The sequence below is a fragment of the Stegodyphus dumicola genome, chromosome 10 (assembly GCF_044657685.1).
Source record: "Stegodyphus dumicola isolate Sdum_Otavi_A_Nest chromosome 10, ASM4465768v1".
NCBI classification, from domain to species: domain Eukaryota; kingdom Metazoa; phylum Arthropoda; class Arachnida; order Araneae; family Eresidae; genus Stegodyphus; species Stegodyphus dumicola.
The window spans coordinates 170,354,703-170,373,376 of record NC_140777.1 but is presented as its reverse complement, the minus strand read 5'-3'; the positions used below and the strand labels follow the sequence as shown (position 1 = coordinate 170,373,376).

The window sequence follows — 18,674 nt, the reverse complement described above, 5'->3', positions numbered from 1 at the left end:
TATAAAAATTTAGAAATATAGAATGAATACTGAATTAGTGTAACTGGATTTATATATATAATTTTTCCATATGTATATTTATTATGCATTATATTCAGTTACATAATCAGGTTCAAGGAGTATTGTATATTTTATGTTCGTGCTTATTTTATTTTGTAGTGTATTACTTTAATATTACAGTACAAAGTTTGAAATCCAGAATTCCATTATCCGGAATTATCTAAAATCTGGACCTCAAAACCACCACCAACATTTTCTCGTAGGCTTTACGCATGCGCATTTGATTTCCTCTCCGCGCATAATAAAACATCTGTAGAGTCCCGATTCTTATTTTCACTTCGACACTAAATAAAATACCTTATGATTGAAGAAGCAATCATTTTAGCATAAATTTGTACGATCAGTAATTTGGCTCTGTTGCTGCGTATCTGCTTGGCATACATCTCAAACTGAAACATTCCACATAGATACATCGTTGATCTAACGCCAACCTGGCGAATCATTATTTGTTATTCTTTCCTTTCATCACCGCATGTTTATCAAAACATGACAACTTGAGTAATGACTCATGTAGCGATGCCTAAACATTTTTTTATGTTAGTCATTGAATAATAAAGGAGTATGGTAACCTTTTATGTTGACATTATGCTTGGCGATGATTACAGATTTAAGTTAAATGTGCTAAAAAATTTTGACGGGGAAAAATTTACCAAAAATTTCTTTCCATATGCTAAAAATAGATTTTGTTGATGATACTCATAGACCTAAAGATTACATTTAGGACTATTTAAATTAAGAATAACTGATTTGTTATTCACATAAACCTAGAACCAGCACCAGGGCTTGTATGGCCGCATCGAGTCGCAGAATTTAGGACCCACAGAGACAGCCTCAGGCAGTAAGTATATGATGGGGATTTATTTATTCAGAACTCTGATAAGCCTTAAGCATGTGCAAGAATTAGACATAAATATAATAAATAACTAATACAATTCAGGCTTAATTGTGTCAGTGCGCGATGGAAACAAGATAAAATTTAACAGAACAACTTATCATTAGTCGCTAAGCTCATGATGCATAGCCAAATATGTATAGTAAAGGATAGCTAAATTTGATAATTATAGCCGCTAATTTTAAAGGTTTTTGGATATCGCAAACAAAGGTGAAATTTTCCAGTTAACGGATTTTGTAAAGAAATGTGGAAAAGTGGTAATAAATGAACATGATATAAAAGAAATTTTTCATTGTGATGACAATGCTTCTCAATCATCAATCAATTAATAAATGGCAAAATCTGTAATATGATTCTAGATTTAGAAAATACCGCTACCGGAAGTGAAGAAAGTTACAGAGAATATACTGAAAACGAGAAAATTTCAATTGACAAATTATTCGGAATTCTCAAAATAGCAGCTACATGCCATCTTACTAGATTTAAACTCATGATCTAATATCTGAAATCGCCGAAGTCCCGACGAGTCTGGATTTCGGACTTTGTACTTTAGTAGCTTTTCTTAAATATTTGTGATTTAATTGTTAAGAGATGGTATTTTAAACTTCTATATTTAAGTTCTATTTGATAAATGAAAAATTTCTTTTGCAGAAAATGTCTGACTACACATATCCAAATGATACACCAATTGTATTTTTAAACTGTGAAAAGGCCTTTTCAGCCTTAACTGAGAAAGAAAAGCTGTATGCTCATTATTTATCAAGGGCTTCTTGGTATGGAGGTCTTATTGTTCTGTGTCAGGTATTTAATATATACATATATATTGTATTTTGTATGTATTAATTTTTAGTAATTCATTTCCATTTTCTTCTACTAAATATTTGGATGTTAGCCTTGCAAATTTTGTTGTAGTACAAAAGAGTGATCTTTAAAGTTTTATTTTTTTCTGAAATTACTGTTATTTTTTTAAAGTTTTATGCATCATATGTTTATGAAATGTAAAGTTATTTGAATGTTGTGTTTTCCCTTCAAGGTGTATTCATTCATCTTCAAGCATTAGATCTTGAAGGTCTACTGAAAATGTTAATTTTTTTTTTCATGTAGCGCTATTAATAATAATAAGATAATATTTTTTTGAGTACTCTTGGATTATTTTACCCAACCTTGACAAGAATCTGTGGGCAAAGTGTTATCTCACCAAAGTAGGCAAACTAGAATTTTATGAAAATGTAATCTGGCAGCCCACTAATGGTTACATGCCACCATTTATCATGGTGATAATGCACATGGCTTTAAAATTCAAGGGCAGTGTTTGTGTTTTCTGCTTGTTGTGATTAGTGTGTGAAGTTTTTTTCCCCTGTAAAGAATCGTATTCTCACTATGGAGTCTATCTGCTAATAGCAAAGAGAATATCCCTTTTTTTTTTTTTTTTTTTTTTTTTTTTTTTTTTTTTTTTTCCAGAAATATGGCATTTTTATTACTTGTAGAGAGTGTAGAAAGTGCCTTCTGTGAATTTATTTGTGCAATTTTATGTTAGACCTCACTGTGTTTTGTTCACATGCATAATCCAGTATATGGATAATTCAGTATATGAATAACTATATAAAGTGTAGAAATAAAAAGAATTGAAGGTGCTACCATCTGCCGCTTTTTTCTTTTGCTGTGTTTCCTTGGCACCATGTGTTGCCAATGCTACTCGTGTATGGGTTAGAGTTATCTTTTATGAACATTGCTTGTACTATTCTATTTTTCATCAGAATATTTTGGAATATTTCATTGTAAATGAGTATTGTCATTTCATTATACATTAGGTGTCATACTTAATGTATAGCACTTTTAAAATAGTGCAGAATGGCACAATAAATGCCAAAGCGGCACTGCCTGCCAACAGTCAGTTATTTAATATAATTCTTGCAATATTGCATTTGTTCCAAAAGAGAAATGTTCTCTGTTATGCTAAATACCATTTTTTGGTTTATGTCTGTAATTTAATCTTATGACTCCTTTTTTAATGCTTCATTTGTTAATTATTTTAATTGAGTTTTGTACATTTTATTTAGTAATTTAAGAACCAATTATATAACTATTTCTCTGTGTTATATATGTATCTCTGTCTCTTTTTCTAAGAGAGTTTTATGAATGAAATTAACATATATCAAGAGGAAAAATTACTCAAAAGAAACTTAGTAAATAAGAAAACTAAACAAAGAAAAAAAAAAGTAGTGAAAAATATCTAGAATTGAGCCAAAGGAGTAAAGAAATAAATAATTAAGTGAAAATGCTCCATATATTAATATCTCGAATATTATATATCTCGAATTGAACCAAAGGAGTAATCCAATAAATAAGTCAATATGGAACCAAAAATATGAGGTATGGTTATAATGGAAAAGTATCATTTTGAATAACTCTAATTGCTTTCTTTAAAATATATATTATAGTACTATATCAGTATAACCTAAGGTACATTTTAATCTTCTGAGTTTTATCTTTGAAATCTTTTTCCCAAAATACTTAGTAGGCTTAGCAGTAGCTGAATGTGTAAAACTACTGAGCACTTGTAGTTTAATCTGAGTTGGATGATTCTAAGGGAATTGGCTGATTGCGTGAGGTTTTTCATGTTTTTCCTCGCATGTAACATGAATACAAGCCAGTTTCTGTTATAACAAAGGCATCTCATCCTTAGGCCCTTGTATGTTTTGTCCTTATAAATTAAACAACAGAAGTGAATGTAAACTGCATATTTTCCCTGTCTCAGTTTTCTGTGGTCACCAGTAGCTGAGATGTAAAATCGCTGAACGTTGGTAGTTTGACCTGGGTTAGAATCTTGATGAACGATTTGGCTGCATTGGTTGATTTTAGTGGTTTTCCCCAGATGTTATATGATATGAGCCAATTTCCCATAGAAAGTCATCTTCGTAGGCAGATAGCCCTCCAATTGCTTAAAAAATTAACCCAAACCTCACTTTTTCTTGTGGTAAAATTATTAAGTTGGGGAGGGGGTATGTGCATTAAATTAACTGGTCATTAAATTGGTAAGTACAGTTAGGTAGTTATGAAATATAATGTAATTAGATATAGAAAAGTGATTTATTTTGAAGTTTTCAAATTTTATTTATTAGACTTCATTGGAGAGCCCCCTCATATATGTTTTACTTCATAAACTGTTCCGATCACAGCCTTTAAATGAGTTGAAGCAGATAGCTTTGCAGAAATGTGATTTTTCAGAAGATGAATTTACGGTAAGAAAAACAGTTCTATTTGCTACAAAATAAATGAGAATCAATTAAAAAAATGTATTGGTATTTTTGTATACATTTCTATCAGCATAATGTAAATTATTAGAACTTTTTTTTAAATTTTGTTTTTTGATATGGTATTATTTTTAGACAACTCTGCAGAATGGTAATTTTGCAAACATACAGGTTTTTAATTATCAAAAGTTTTCCATTACTGTGCATTTTTTAAATATAAAATTGTTTTTGTTTAAAATTTTGTCTATTTTCTAATGATAGAATTATTTGAGAATGATGTTTAGTTAAGCATTACAGTGAAAAATAAGATTTATGTATGTTAAAAATGAAAGCAACACTAACTACCAATTAATTCATAGAGATATTTTAAAGGATAAAACAAATATGTTTTAGAATGGATAAATGTAGAAAACTGCAAACCAAATTTTCAAGTTTTGAGTTACGAAATTTTTGTGGATCCAGACAGAATAAAAATTTCAGCTATGTTGAAGGTGACAATGAAGTGAAAAATATAAAAGTTAGCCATGCTGAAGTTTATCTTTTGGCTTATTTTGATTATAGTGAAGCATATAAGGACTATCTGTCTAAATTAAGAGCTGATGATCACATTTATCTCATATAATTACATTTCTGCTGTACTTGTTTTGTCAATGAAGAAATGTTTATTTTATTTTATAGGCTCTTCTGATATATGCTTGTGGAATATTTAGTAATACTGGCAATTACAAAGGTTTTGGTGATTCTAAATTCATTCCAAATCTGCCCAAGGTATATTTGTTATACTATCTTCTTTATAAAATGAAATATTGACCTTATTCCAAGTTAATTGATTTTTTTCCTTTCCTTTTTTAATAGGAAAAATTTACAAACCTAGTTAAAGTGAGCAAAGCTGCTAGTTTGTATCCTCAACAAATAGAAAGCTTGCTTGCTAGATGTTGTGAGCCTATGTACTCTTTAAAAGATAATGAAAAGCAGCTTGGTTTTCCCTATGTTGTAAGTTTTTTTTTTTTTTAATTCAATTTCTTTGCTACTTTCTAACATATAATTAAGTTGTAAAATTTGTTTTATTTGTGTCTTTTTAGAAATAACAAAAAAATAAATTATGTAATTACATTTTTAGCAGAATGTCATGAAACAGTAGTTTTTTTTTTTTTTTCTTTCATTATTTTATGTTTACAGCTGTAACAAATTAAAGGACTGAACATTTTGGTTTTTCAGCTGTATATATTTAAGTATTTAAAGTATTTTTCTGTTAAATCTATATAAATTGATTCTGTTTTTATTTTGGCATATTTACTCAGTGTCAGGTGTCACCAAGTTTGGTTTGGTGGTACACCTTCATAAAATTGCCACATCCGCATGCAGGTTGATTGTTGTTCGAAAAGATAGAAACTTTTGTAAGAGTGCTACGATATAAAGGTGAATAAAATTTTCGTAAGCATGTGGGCACCCTCATGTTGGGGAATCCTTTGCAAATCCTAATTTTTTGAGCTGGGGACAAAATAAATCATTCGCATCTTTTTAAAAATGAATACTTTGCAAAAATGCCTGCTTTCTTATGAAAAATGATGGCTCTGCATAAGGATGCCAACATTTTTGTTTTGACTAATAGTGAACCAAGGTATTTCTTCAGGTTGTGCATTTCAGAAAGAGACTTGTGTATTTTATCAACTTTGCTTTTACTGAAATAACAAACAACTATGCACATGAGGTAGGTGAGCTGTACAGTTTTTAAGTAACTTTTCCAGATCTGGAATGAATATAAACTATTAATTTAATAAGATGTCTTGTACTAAATCTTCAGTATTGTCTAATTTCATTGATATAATCATTCTAGATGAGTATTCTGAAAATTTATTATTTGATTGTGTTCATTATAATGGGATTTTAACATTTAGAACCCATATTGCAATTAATTGCTTAAAAAAGGAGGGGGAGATTACTTAGTGATGAAACTTTCAATAATATCTATTTCAATTTGACTAGTTTTACAGCATCTATTCATGTAAAATTGCAGCAGCCTAGTTGCTGGTTCATAATGCCACATACCATTGTATAATATGACCTGAAAATATGATAACTGAAAGGCTAGGCCTGAAATGGAAACCATCTACTTTGATACAGCCTGGGCAGTTTAAGTTTGCACTGCCTTTCCTACTACACAACAAAATTGATGTAAAACATCAAAACAGTGTATAAGGAAATAGTGAGTATAAAAACTCAGTGTTTAATTCTGTCATTCTAAAATGCTATTTTCTTGCTTTACTATCAGTGATCAATGATGATTATCGATGATGATGTCAAAATCTTGCATTACTTGCTCTGAACACAGTGTAAGATTTCATTATATCATTTGTAGATATTAGGTACTTCTTAATCTTTTTTACTTAAATGACTGTATGAGTTTGAAGAATTCTAAGGAAAATGTGTAGTTGTAGTATGAACTGATTTCTAGAAATGTAATATTAAACTATTTTCTCTTCTATGTCTCTATTTCTTGTCTCTTACCAGCAACAGAAATAAAATTCTGATGTCTTTTTGTCTAAACGAAAAACCAGTACAGTCAAAAGTCGTTAATCCGAACTCATCGGGACTTCGGCGTTTCCGGATTATAGATCATCAGTTTAAATCTCGTAAGATGGCATGCAGAAATTCTAAAATTAAAAATATGAAACCATAATTTATGAAATAAAGAACAATTATGATCTAAAGGGTATCAAAATTTACAAAAAAAAAAAAAGCTTAATATTTATTTGTTTACTTTATTAAACATTTCTTTCAATGTAAGTAAGTTTAAGTTGCTTTATTTTATGTGATAATACTTTCTCTTTAATTCTATAAAAAAACATAATTTCTTGTTCAGTTACAAAGTTCTGCTGTTCAAGTCCCGTTAATTGCTGTGCCGAGAATACCGACTAACTTGTCAATCGAAATTTTTTCGTTTTCACTAACCTCTCTGTCACATTCTTCATGTCTTTATCCATTTTTTGCAGCAATTCCACTTTTTGTTTGTTGGACATCGAAACATACTTTCGTTTTGTAGATCCTTTGGAAGTTCCAGCATCGGAAATTCTATTTGACATAATCAAAAGTTCAAGTTTACTTTTATAAAATTGCTCTTACAGTCTGCAAAAAATAAGAAGCGGGATCCAATTCGAAGATTAAGAAACAACGCAATCATTAACATTAACTGAAATAGATAATTAGATAATTTTAGCTTACACCGTCCGTTATACATTAATCGCGCAGGCGAAAACGTATTCTGCACTTGCGCACACGCATATGCGCAGTAGTCAAGGTCTTACGCGCAAGCGTAAGACGCCTGTGCGCATGTACCAACGCGGCGCATGCGCAGAAAGTTTTTAGCTTTGAGGTCCGGATTATGGGTGTCCGAATTAACGACTTTTGACTGTATATTTAAACCATTGCATAGAATGTATAAAAAACTGAACATTTGATAGAGTATTAAATATTTGGTAGACGTAATTGCATTAAATTCAGTGTATATTCATTCAAGATCCCCCCTCAAAAAACTATATGCAGCCTTATCATCTCTTGTATGTATCTCATCTCTTACAGCCTTATTTGAACGCTGGTAGTTCGGTCCGAGGTTCGAGTCCCGCGAACGGGCTGGCTGCATGGGCGTTTTTGTGGTTTTTTCCCCATGTGTAATGTATATACGAGTTCGTTTCCCCTAGAAAGTCCTCCACGAAGGCATCCCTCCCTTTAGGCAAATAGCCCTTGTGTGCTTTGCCATAACTGAATAATCCAATCCAATCTTACAACCTTATTTTCCTTTGTTTGTCATTTGGGTGAAAATAATGCTTAATTTATTGAAATATCAGAGTATCCTTCCAAGAAGCAAAACCTGAAAAATGATTCTGGTCCTTTTCAGTTTGCAGTAAATAAAATACTCAGCAGGTGCGAGCAGGCTTCACAAAGTTCCTGTTTTTCATGAAGGTCTGAAGATTTATTTCTTCTCTTGCTCAATTTATCAGGACCTGTGTTTCTTTTGACTTGCTTTGGAAACATGAATGGTCCTGACTTGGAACAGGGAGCTTACTCAAGCTATGTTCAAGAAATTGTGAAGTAGACAATACAAGCAGGAAGGGTATACGAAACCCTTTATTTTCTAGACTTTACAGGAATTTCCGAAACTTCGGAATACAGAGACCAACCACTTGTGGTCTGAACGTAAGACTATAAAAACTACTAACTAAAACTAACTTTGAATTAGTATACAAGTGCCTAGCATTAAGATTAGCCTTTATTTTAACAAAGGTCCGTATGTAGTACGCCGAGCTGCTAAAACTACGATACGTCTGCAATTATCAAGAGGATCAAACCTCTGGCCCTGAATGCAACCAGCAACCGAGTGAAAACTCGTGAAACTAAAATGACAAGCGGCTTGCTTCCAGTAACTCCTTCCTCTCTCTTGCTTGGCAAAAAGCTACAACTTAAGTACTTGGCATTAGCAAGACAATTTGCATAAATAAGTTAAAGCGTTTAATTCTGGCCGGAAGTAGAAAATAAGAAGTGACAGTACAGTTTTAAAATAAAATCAACGTTAGTAAGGATCCTTACAAATTTAATTAACCAATGATGCAAATGAAAATTGGATTTGCATAAGGATGCTCAAGCATAAAAGTGCATATATACTGATGAAGGTTTCTTTTCTTTTTTTTTTTTTTTTTTTTTTTCCTTTTTTTCCCCTTAAGTTAGAAATTACATGCATACTTATAAAAATTTCTGCTTTTCAGCTGACCAGCATAAGGATGGGGCACCTTTATAAAGCAGTCCTAAATTTGTATTGTTTACAATCATTAGCCTTTCAACCTTATTTTTCATCTAATTTATTTATTTATTTTTAAACTGGGGTAGATTTTTTACAGTTTGGCAGTTGCCATGAAATGAAGCAGCTATTCTCTTTCTTCAAGAAATATTCATCACAAAAGAAAATTGCATTTGAATATTCACCTCATGAAAATTAAAATGTCATTTGAAGCCGAAATGACTTTGCAGCCTTTGCTTATGTCAAGAAGAAAGTGGTATTTGACCACAACTGAAATGTGTGATCATTCTTTGCTTTTACTGATTTATTTACTTGTGCTTTTAGGAATTGATGTCTGTTAAGTCTTGTGAGCCAAAACTTGCTTTTAACAAATAGTAATACAACAGTTTATTGGAATAAAAGGATAAGCAAAAATTGATGAAATTCTAGAAATTGATGAAAGCTTACTCACAAAAAGAAAAAATAGTGTAGGCCATGTTCTTTTCCCAAATGGATTTCTGTTGGATTTTGAATTTGACAAAATTCTAGAAATTGGTGAAAATTTATTTGTAAAAAGAAAAAATAATGTAGGCCATGTTCTTTTCCTGCAATGGGTTTTCGGGTGGATTCTGTTGTGAAATTAAGAGAATTGGAAAGTTTTTGCTGCTATTTCCAATAATACTGTTTCATCTAATATTTAGTCATTTGCTTTTATTTTCATTTTACCTATAGCAAGTATTCTGTTACATCCATTCAGCAAATGTTAACAAGTTTGTTAAATTGCAATGAATTCATGAATTATGATTAAATTATTATATATACATTAGTTGAAAATTATTGTCGTTATTGTTGAAAATTTTATTTGAATGATTGCTTTTATTAGGGTACTACAACTTACTTGTCAAAAAATTTTGCTGAAGAAGACAAGGATATAGTTAGAGATTACTTAAAGAAACAGGTAATATAATAATTTTAGGTTTCATCTTATTCTAGTTAAATGTTAATTATATCATTTTAAAATTAATTTCTTTATGTGTGCAATGACATTTATATTTCCCAAGTATTTGTTTAGTTCTTCATTTCAAAGAATGGTTGATGACAAAAATGAATCATCTTGATTTGATGAGCTGATTTTTGTCAGTAACTTGTGACTATTTGGAATCAGTTTGTGAAATTGTGTAAAAAATCATCGATCAGTGGTTGTTTAATGATTTTTTATACAAAATTCTTGCATATAGCTATGAGTTTTGCAATAACTTAAATTTTGCTAGTGCAATTTAAACTGGAAAAAAGTTCATGTTGTATAAATGTTGTGTCATTGTTTATGTACATTTTAAATCAGTTATGTAGTATTCCTTAAATTACTTTTATTATTTTCTCTAATAGGTAAATATTTTGATTGAAAAATTTGCAGATTGAAGTTCCCCCCCCCCCCAAGTATTTTGTAAATCGAGTAAACTTTGCACAAAAGAGACTTTATCATCAGAAGCAGCCCGCCAGCGGCCGAACGGTAAAGTCGCTAAACACTGGTAGTTCGGTCCGAGGTTCGAATCCCACGAACAGGCCAGCTGCATGGGTGTTTTCGTGGTTTTCCCCATGTGTAATGTGTATACGAGCCAGTTTCCCTTAGAAAGTCCTCCACGAAGGTATCCCTGCTTTTAGGCAGATAGCCCTCAAGGCTTTGCCGTAATTAAATAATCTAACCTTATCATCAGAAGCCATTTAGCATTCTGAATACTGATTTTTATTATAAATCAACTGTATAACAATAAAACTGCAGTCTATACATATCATCATGGTACAAGTAATATGAAATTTCAAATGTGCAAATAATTTTATGTGCATATATATAAATAGTTATAGGAAAAATAAAGGAAATTATCTCGTAGTAAATTCGAAGTGAAATTTAGAAGGTAAAGAGTTTTAGAATAGAAATTTAGAATGCACTGTTGTGGTAATAATAATAAATTGACATATTTCCAATTTATTATTGCTATTGCAATACTACACATTAGCTGTCTAAATTAAAAATTTTTGCCGCAATAGTACACATTTTCATTTAAAATTTCACTTCGAATTTTCTGGGAGGATTTGGCAGAAGAAAGAAATTGGCAGCGAAGAAGCCTCGATCTCCATTGAGTAAACTACTGCCTGGGAAGTTTTATTTTAGCCAAAAATAGTTTGCAAATCCGAAATTTTTCAACAGTTTAACAAAAATTGTTAAATTTGATACAGTAAATTAGTTCTTAAATTACTGCATGAATGTTATTCAAAGGCAGAAATATCTCCATGCTTTTTTTTTTTTTTTTTAAAGACATGGGTTTTACATTTTCCTTTGAAATTTAGCCAACATGCAAAGGCTAACTGCCTGCTGGTCTTTGTGGCAATGAAGATATTAGGATAACAGGGTTACTCATAAATATCAAACACGGAAGTACTTTGTTCAGTTTTTCTAATATTGATAAAAATCTTTCTCTTCAGGTCATAAATATTGATATGCAAGAAATCGGCAGTATGAATATATACACGCAAAGTTAAATTTTACCAACTTATTATATTTATTTTCCTGCAATCAGTTTCCTAGGTTACTAAATATTTTAATATTGTTAGAAATCGAATTTAGTTTTAATTAATATTGTGTCCCAATTTCCTGATAATGGGTATGAACCAAACAGGATTTTTTATACAGTGTATATATATATTAAATGCCAAACCCTAAGTAGAGGTTGATTGCCAGTTCAGACCATATTTGTATGTCTAAATTTTGAAGATACAGAAGTATTCTAATACAATTCCTGGAAATGTAAGGGAATTAAAAAAATAAATAAATAAAAGGTTTCAGATTTAAGCAATTTCCCTAAAGTGTTTTTTTATGTTCTCACTGACTTTGCAGTCTGCTGTGACACTCACTCCTACTAGCCTTTTTTTTTTTTTTTTTTTTGTCTTATTAGTTTTATTGTTAAGCACTTAACGACATATACAATTCAACAGCAAAAGTACAAAAATTTTAAAAACGGCATAGCAGTATATGTTTAGAATTCCTAATGCGGTACTAAGTGCTGGCATACTTTTTTTTTAAGACACTCTCAGTTCATGATATCAATGTTCAATTTTTCTTATTAAGAAGATACTTTTATTATTAACGTTTTGTATGTTTACTTTATTTAATAAACATCACATTCTTCTCACTTATGCCGCATAAAATTTATTCACCAGCAAAATCACAAAATATGTAAAAAAATAGCATATCTTTAGAATTTACGATGGACAATCTTATGTACAGCATATCTTTAGAATTTTCGATGGACAATCTTATGTGCTGGAGATAGAAATATTTTTATTCTGCAGTGTTACCATTGCTTGCTTTAAAATCATTGAGTTTATCAATAAAAAAAATATTAAGGTTTTACAAAATATGCATTAAATAATAATAAAACAAACATGAAATTCAAAGTTCGGGCTTCCGGGTGCCTGTCTTTGTGTGGAGGACTATGTTATTCAAAATTTGATGTCTCAAGGTGCCATTGTTTTTTCACAGTATGAGCAACATTCATGCATTATTTACCATACATTCCGGCGTATAACGTGCATCTATAATTTCAAACCACGTTTCTTATTTTTTCGGTGTGTTTGCCATATAACACGCACCCCTTTCTTTATGAAGAAACCTGAAAGATGCATGTGTGATGCTCTTTTCTTTTGAAGCCATTCATTTGATGATTTTTGCCGATTTTCTAAAAGTGGTGTACTGAATTTACAAGCAATAATGGGAACAATATTGTGTTGGGGAAATGCTTGAGGGAGTAAATAATTCTGCAAAAAGGTTAGGTTGTTTTCACTGTAGATGTGTATAATGATATTCTAGTGTTTCGAGAAGTAGAGAATGTAATTTATTGTAAGAATGCACTTCTGACCCGAATGAATTTGGGGAATTAGGAGTTGGTTGTTTTCTATTTCTGTAAACATTAAAAAAATTTTTTAATTACAGCTTCAGATGTTTACAGAAAGAGTTAATTCAAATGTTAATTTTAACATGAAAGAAGTTAGTAAAATGCATTTGCTTTAGTTGAAATACAGTTAATCCAGTATTCCTTTTAATAGTAAATATGGTTCAAACCAAATGAAATAAAATAGTGCCTGGTTTCAAATTTAAATCATTCAGTTTGCAAAAGAAACTGGAAATCATGCAGCAGCAAGGATGTCTTGTGTTTGGGAAAGCTCCATACGTGTGTGGAAAATGAAATCACAGTGATTAATGTTCCAAAGAGTAATGTGCTTCATGTAAAGGAGTAACGAAATGGCCTTTCCTAGAAGGTGGGTGTTTCAAACTGGGTCATTGAAACTCGCCAGAATGGGTTAATTGTAACAAGAAACAGCTGACATTTATTTGCTTGAGTTGGTGTAGTTTATTTATGCCATGGAATAATTTATTTTATGAGAAAAAACAAGTTTCGTGAAGCTTCTGAAAGATTTGAACAACAAATTGATAAGCTTCCAGAAGTGTGTTACTGACCTAAGAAGGCAAAAAAATTATTTATTGTCACATATTGGAAATATGGATGAAACTCCAATAATATTTGATAAAAACCGGTTCAATAAATACAATAGGTCACAAAAAATCTCACCTCACTGTAGTGCTTTCCTGCATAACGGAAGGCACAAATTTAAATACCTTGGTTATTTTTAAAAGAGAATTTCAAAATGTTATTTCCAAAATTGTGTCTTCATTCATGCAATAGCAAGGATATCTGGTGCTGGTGAAAGTCCATAAGTGTGTGGCTGAACGAGGTGGATGAATGAAAATGAATGTGTGAATCAAGTTATTGATTAACCCTTCTAATCCAGGTATTGTACATTGCTTCATTTTCAGAATATTAATTTTTTATACTTGTTAAAAAACATTATCCTGATTTTTAATATTAATTTTTTATTTAACATTATCCTAATTTTTTTCCCCTTCCATAGAAAAACTGGTCAAGTCTTAAGTAATGAAAATGTCGTGTGAAACTTCATTTCTGAATTTTATGATTGCTTGTACATACATAAAAGTAATGATTTTAAGTATTGTTAATATTATTAAACCAAGTTTTCTTCTGTAGTATTAAGCTTTTTTATGTTCTACATCTCTAGAGTATGTGTGATTAATATTAATAACCACCATAAAATTCATATCATTACTTTCACAGACTGTATCTTACAAAGTATATTCTATTATTCATGACTCAATCTCTGGAAGCTTTAGCTCAAAGTTAAGAAAATAGTTAACTATAATGTCAGATATGCCCTCTTTTTCAGAGGAACCTATGTAAAGAATTTCATTTAAAAACTATCGGTTTTGAGTAAAAATAAATATATTATTTATTATAATAGCACTTTCTGATTCAGTCAGTCAATAAAATTTAAAAAGCCAGAAACAGCAGTAATAAAACAATTACTTTTTTGAGAAATCTTTCACTCTGCAGTGTTGTTCTCCCCCATGTACACAGCAATCTATTTTTTACTTAAAAAAATCAGAAAATTCCATGAACTCATTGTGCAGCTTTGGCACTTCTCGTGGGAGGATCGGTGTAACACCAGGGTATCTAGTTCAGAGACTTTACCCCTAATCAAACAATATAGTACTTTCTTAATATATGCAGTTAAAATAACCAAAACTTAATGTAAAAATTTTGAATAAACTAAAAAATATTTAAAATTATGCAATTTCTAACTTAAGGTTTGTAGAGTTTTGAAATTGATGTGCATGAGAAGAGTACGAAAGCAATAAATAATAATTAAGCATCTCTGGTGAAAGCCGTCCAAGCTGGTAACTAACTTCTCTGGAAATTAATACACAGCATATAACTTAGAAACAAGTGCAAGGGTATAATACTTTAAAGGTGCAATACAATAACACAGCTATTTAAGAGAAAATACATAACATGTTACATGACTATAGATGTGAATTATAAAGAGAATATGTACAACATATAGTACAAAAGGACCATCAAAGTATTGCACATCTGCCAAAACAAACGTGCTAGATGCATGCCTGGGTTACCATGTGAATTCTTTTTGGTGACATAGCAGTTTGCCATATAACCATTTTGGCTATATACTGCTAACTACTGAGGCTATTGCTTAATGAATATTTTTAGCAGCTTTTCATTAGGGAATGCAGATAATCAAAAAGATTATTATAATTATTGTAATTTATTGTTATATTTGTATTTGAATTTTGTATCTGTTGTTACTATTTTCACTGTTTTATATGTTGAGCCATTTTATATGTAAAAAATGTGTCTTTAAGAGCATAACTATCAATTTGTTCTGCATAGAATATTGAAGTCTTTAATTCAAGATTATTCAAGACATTAGATGAAACTGGTAAAGTGTGTTATGAAATTAAATTGGCATCTATATTACAAACAGGTAAGTTTAATCAATTTTAAAATGGTATGTTTTAGGCAGATTAAATTGAGTACATATTATTTCACATTAATGACCAGCATATATATTTTGTGGAAGTGATGCTACTTTTCTTGGAGGTGGAAATATTCTACATCATATTAGTTTAAGAATAGTTGGGTTATAGCAGGTATTTAAAAACATTTCTTTTGCTTTGAAAATATAACAAAACCTTGAGATTTAATCATTCTCAAAAAAAGATATTACTTGTTTATAAAAGTATCTCCAAAAGTAACATATTTGAATATGCATTCGCTAACACTGCATTAATACTTTCAAGAATTATATCATGGACGTCAAAGTGGCAAAGCTTACTTTAAACTAAATTATTTATCTACTACAAAGTTAAATGATTTACTTTGAATCAAATTTGTTACTTTTACTTTAAGGTTATCAAACTGTAAAATTTTTTTCTTGTAGCAAAATGTAAAAGTAATATGTTTAAAGAATGTTATAAGAGCTCTGACCAGCAAAAATTAATTACTGATGTTTTTCTAATTCTGGTATGTTAATGTGTTACAGTTAAATAGTTGTTTGTATGTAATGTTGTATGATTAATATGTAAAATATTCTAATTATTAAATAAAATAAATATGCATATTCTTGAAAATTATAAATTTTTGCAGTACATGTTTTTCATATAAATTTTTTTTTGGTGTTTTTCATATAAAATTCAAATTTCTTTCTCCCCCCCCTTTTTCTTTTCTTTTCTTTCTTTCTTCCTTCCTCCTCTTCTTCTTCTTTTTATTTATTTATTTTTTAAGAGATTGAATAATTTTTTAAGTTTCTTGAGTCTGGGACCAGATCCTAGGAGGTTTTTAAACCTTTTAAAGATTAATAAGCGGGAAAAAACTTAATAATAAGTTTTAATTAAAACAAATTTTGAAAGCTGTAATTAATGTAATAGAAATTTAAAAGAGTTTTTAAAAATTCACTTGTTTTAATTGCAATAATTAAATATGCATATTTATGTAAATAAAATATTATAAATGAAGTGCATAATTAAAATTACTGAATCATGGCATTCATGTTCTTGGTTTAATTTAGCAAAAATATTTGAGTATTTGTTCAGTTTTTTTTTGCGTTTTCATAGAATCTTTTTAAATCAAAGCAAATGAGGTGGGGGAGAGGAGATTACTTGAATATTTAATGTAGACACTAAACACAAAGTGACAGATTCTCTGTAGAATTAAGAAAATTATTTTTCCCTCTTTTTGTTTTAAGAATTTATAAAGTGCTAAATTCTGAATTTCATTAGGATAATCTATAAAAAGAGAAAATTTTAATTTAAATTTTTGTCTAAAGAAACAAAAAAAGAAGAAAAGAAAGTAAAAAAAAAAAAAAAAAAAAAAGATGAAGGGGGGGAAAGAGATCTTTGAAAAGAGTATGTAAGATTCAAATTCATACTGGTTCCAATCTGCTTTATGTTTTGTAAACTAGCATGTCTTATGTTTTGAAAATTTCTCAAAAATTATTTCTGATTATAGCATGGTTAGAAGGATTTTAGGTGTCCTTAAGTAATGAGTTTTCTATTGCCCAGGACCTGTAAGTAGTTTTAAGGTTATCTATACCCAAAACTATTTAGACTGTTCAAGACTTGGATTCCAGATTTTTCAGTATAGTGCAGTTGAATGATTGATAGGAATCCTTTGCAGGTTCAGCTCAATGACATATGGAAACAGCATTGTGTTCAGTGCATGAGGTGATATTTATTAAATTGAATTTATACATCTTGCCTTCAGTAATGATCAGCTAGAGAACTTTCAGTGTTACCACATACCACTGAAATTTAAATATAGTTATGTTCTTTTTTACCAGAAGCTTCTGTTGGACATAAAAATTAATACTTCCAAAGTTTTGAGTTAAAACATCTGTGTATAGGTTTTGGATTACTTGTTTCCCCATTTTAGAAGCAGATTCTCCGGGTTTTTATATAACATAGGTAATTATTAAAACATTGATTGAAATTACTGTTCCAGCTTCATGTATTTAGGATTATTCATTTTGGATTCTCTGTTTTAGGCTTAAAAGTACCCAGAGCATGGCAAAATAAGTTATTGTAATACATTGTGTAGTAGAATATGAAAATACAGTAAAAGAAATGTTGTTTTTATTACATATATTTACAAGAAACAGTGTTTGATATCTGCAAGACTTGTTCAATTGAATGACCACCAACTAACACATGCATTACATTCTAGCCCAATTCCAATTTAATGAACAATTTAACTTTATTTCCCTTATTTATTTTATTTTTAATAAAAATTACTTTGCATTATTAAATTTTTCCTTAATAACTCAGACACATGACTATTTATTGTGATGAACTCTTGCAAGAAGTGTTGTTTTGCTTATATTTACTGGGTTTTACTCTGTTTTTACTCAGCAATGTTAATTTTATTTTCTTGTTTTTACTCAGCAGTATTATTTATTTGTACTCTGTTGTATTAATTTCTTGCTGTTCTGGAAAAAATATATATATATATATATATGAATTTATGCACTGAACTTGAATTTATTTTATTATTGCCTCTTAATTTACTGCAGCTTTTAGTGAGTTATTTAATTTCAGATTTGCATGGACTTGCTACCTTTCTTGTTCTTAGTTTATATGTAAGATTTAAAAGAAAAAAATGTGTGAAGTAAAATTCTAACTTTAATTTGCAGTAGTACTTCAGCTCCCCGTTTTAATTTGGCTATTTCTCCTTTCTGTCCAAAATTTAGTAACTCCTTATAATAAATCTCTAAACTGTGTCATTTCAAAATTAATCTGTGCTATATAATTCTATGCTATATAATATGCTGTAGATGCAGACACTTGTATAAATGCTTCAGTGAATAAGATTCCAGTTGGAACTGAGACATTTTATTAATAGCTAATAGGAAAATTGTAAAATATAGATGAAATTACATCTTTCCCAAAGCTTTCATCTTGAACAAACAGCATTTTTTCTCTTGGCTTGTTGGCTGTGAACATGTTGCAGTTTAGTCATCACAATCCTGTTGCCATATGATGTAGAAAAGATACAAATGTAATTAAGACAGGCTTGTAGATTACACCTTTTACAATGTATGTAATTCATATGAAAATAGTGCTCCTCAAGTATAAAGAAGAATGTGTTTAATTGGCCACTACATCTGCTACATCTTTTATGTAACAAATTCTATCATTTCATGAGTCATGCTCTATGCTTTATTTTGGCATCAACTTATAAATCATCATATATATATAATGTTTCTTTATTAATGC

At 30.0% G+C, this 18,674-nt stretch overlaps 1 protein-coding gene across 4 annotated transcripts in view; it reads left to right on the top strand.

Moving 5' to 3' along the window:
- The window catches only part of DppIII (dipeptidyl peptidase 3), a 53,531-nt gene that overhangs the window by 6,771 nt on the left and 28,086 nt on the right, over nt 1-18,674 (top strand). For all 4 annotated transcript variants that reach the window (XM_035372217.2, XM_035372216.2, XM_035372218.2 and 1 more), the window contains 6 exons: nt 1,604-1,753; nt 4,075-4,194; nt 4,885-4,974; nt 5,062-5,199; nt 9,861-9,935; nt 15,295-15,388. In XM_035372217.2, the coding sequence (XP_035228108.1) occupies nt 1,604-1,753; nt 4,075-4,194; nt 4,885-4,974; nt 5,062-5,199; nt 9,861-9,935; nt 15,295-15,388 (667 nt within the window). The remainder of the gene's footprint in view (nt 1-1,603; nt 1,754-4,074; nt 4,195-4,884; nt 4,975-5,061; nt 5,200-9,860; nt 9,936-15,294; nt 15,389-18,674) is intronic.